We start from the raw sequence: 2,203 nt of genomic DNA, 5'->3' as shown, positions 1-2,203 counted from the left end.
GAGAGCGAGTTTGGCATATTTCAAGGAATATCAAAAACATGGGGTAGGGTTGGTGCAAGTCAAGGTAAGTCTTATAAGCTATGCTAAAGCTTTTCTAAATGTGGTGGAGAACCACTGGAAATGTTAAGCAAGAAATGCCCTGATTTTCATTTAGAAGATTCACTCTGGAGGTGGTGGCTTCTTCTTCTTCTTCTTCGTCTTCGTCTTCTTCTTCTCCTTTTAAAAATTTTAAATAGCGATTCTTTTTATTCTGTGTTCTGCTTTTACACAGTGAGTTCTCAAATAAATACCTATAAATTTATAGTAAAACTTTCTGATTAAATAAAAACCCCACAATAGTGTGGCCAAATTAGAATTATACCAAAATTACCATATGCCAGCACATATAATCATCCCCTCTGGCTGAAAAACTGGCTCACAGCCATGGAGGGTACATTGTGATGAGGAAAGGCCATGCTTGGAGAATGCTGAGTCTTTTTGATCACCTTTACTCTGTTTCTATATCATCATCACTGTCCATACTGAACTTGAACACAGGAATCTGCTAACCATCCTTGAGATTTAAGAAGACATCCTGAAGGTGCCATCTCTGAAAGGGAGCATCTCTGGATGAGCTGACATAGAGATGGCCCTCTGACTTGAATCCAGAGACAGGAATCTTCAACTGGGTACTGGCAATATCCACGAAGTTGTACTTGTCAGTGAGGTGTAGATAGTGGATGTTGAGAGGAGTGCACAGAGCTTCCAGGGACTCAGGGTGGCTGTGCAGCTGCTCCAATACCAGCTCGTAATAGGAAGCCCTGGAAAAAGCTTTTTGTATAAGGTAATATGTAAGGGCACAGCTCCCACTGACCACTACACTAGAAAAAAGGACCCGTTTCCCCAGAGGCAATGGCATTCTGTCTCCTGGAGACTTTGCCATTTCACAGTACAGCTTTCTTGAAAATCATCAAAGGAAAGTTGTTCTGTCAGTGATATAAGCACATGCAACAGAGAACATGTACTTTCCTTCTGGAGGTGGGAGAGTGGGTGGGAAAAGCCCACAGGCCTGCCTGCCCTTCTGGTTTCTTTTTAATATGAAGTTTTGATGAGTCTTCAAGTATTATTTCTCAAGTAGTGATTCCAGTATTACCTGAACTGGAAGCCCTTTAATTTTGGCAGAGTTCCTTTCTGACCTAAGACCATACCCCTCTCCAGATTTGAAAGTAACTTGTTGCCCTATCCCCTTCCAGTTGTTATCATGTATTAATTATGGATTTTGTTATAGACTCATATCCTGGAGCCCCACTTCTGGATGCCATATCTCATGGTCTACTTTTGCACCATGACCTTTCAACACTAATTATCCACCTAAATGTACTTTACTCTGAAAGCTGATGCTTGCATCTCCCATTGTTATCTGACTATGTGATCTGTCTTAATATGCATGTCTGTCACTGCCCCTCACTGTCTTTAATTCACAGTCTATAAAACAATTCAAATGGTGTTTTAAGTGAGACAAAAAATGTGCATGTGTGTGTGTGTGTGTGTGTGTGAGAGAGAGAGAGAGAGAGAGAGAGAGGGAACAAGAGTAAGAGAGGTATGCTACTTATAATTTATGCCTACTTATCCTGCAAACAATTCATGAAATGTCATTAAATACACATCACATTAAGTTGTTTATAACTCTTATTTGATTAATATAGGAAGTGGTGTATATGCATGGTCAGACTGCTAAGTTTCGTTTTCTTGTACTAAAGTTGTTTTCCATAGTTAAACAAAATAACGGAATTATTGGTCTAAAATAGTATCAACATAACTGAAAGCATATTTTCCTTTGGGAACCCAAACTGGATTGTGTTGATTCTTTCAGTAAATAGAGTGAGTTCCTTGATTTGGTTAGTGCTAGTCTATCTTCAGTTATTACAAAATCTTAAAGAAAACAGGTTGTGTAAAAGATATAGTATGTTGTTTTTCTGAAGAGTGGTTTCCTGGAACTTGTTTTATGATTTTGTTTTAAGCTGCTTTACATCTTATGTAGTGGTTCTTTTCTTTATAAAAGCAATAATTACGTAAATAGCTCTGGGGATCTTGTTATGTTAATTGCATTATTGATTTGTAATAAAAAGAAAATGGAAATGCAGCTATTATGTGAAGTGACAGAATAGAGTACCAATTTCTACTGGCATCACTAAAGCAAAGTCTAAATTACCAAAAAATGTGA

General features: G+C 38.1%; 1 protein-coding gene across 1 annotated transcript; it reads right to left on the bottom strand.

The window, feature by feature from the left end:
• Positions 1–544: 544 nt before the first annotated feature.
• LOC131502247 (cytochrome c oxidase assembly factor 1 homolog) lies at positions 545–898 on the bottom strand. Its single transcript, XM_058712924.1, has one exon. It carries the CDS (start codon positions 896–898, stop codon positions 545–547), a length of 354 nt encoding a protein of 117 aa, XP_058568907.1.
• Positions 899–2,203: the final 1,305 nt, after the last annotated feature.

This window comes from Neofelis nebulosa, chromosome X, assembly GCF_028018385.1.
Source record: "Neofelis nebulosa isolate mNeoNeb1 chromosome X, mNeoNeb1.pri, whole genome shotgun sequence".
In the NCBI taxonomy this organism is placed as follows: domain Eukaryota; kingdom Metazoa; phylum Chordata; class Mammalia; order Carnivora; family Felidae; genus Neofelis; species Neofelis nebulosa.
This window is presented reverse-complemented; position numbering and strand designations above follow the sequence as displayed.

Coding starts and splice junctions, on each gene's coding strand:
- LOC131502247 (XM_058712924.1), bottom strand. CDS start 898: ATGCCATTGCCTCTGGGGAAACGGGTCCTTTTTTCTAGTGTAGTGGTC.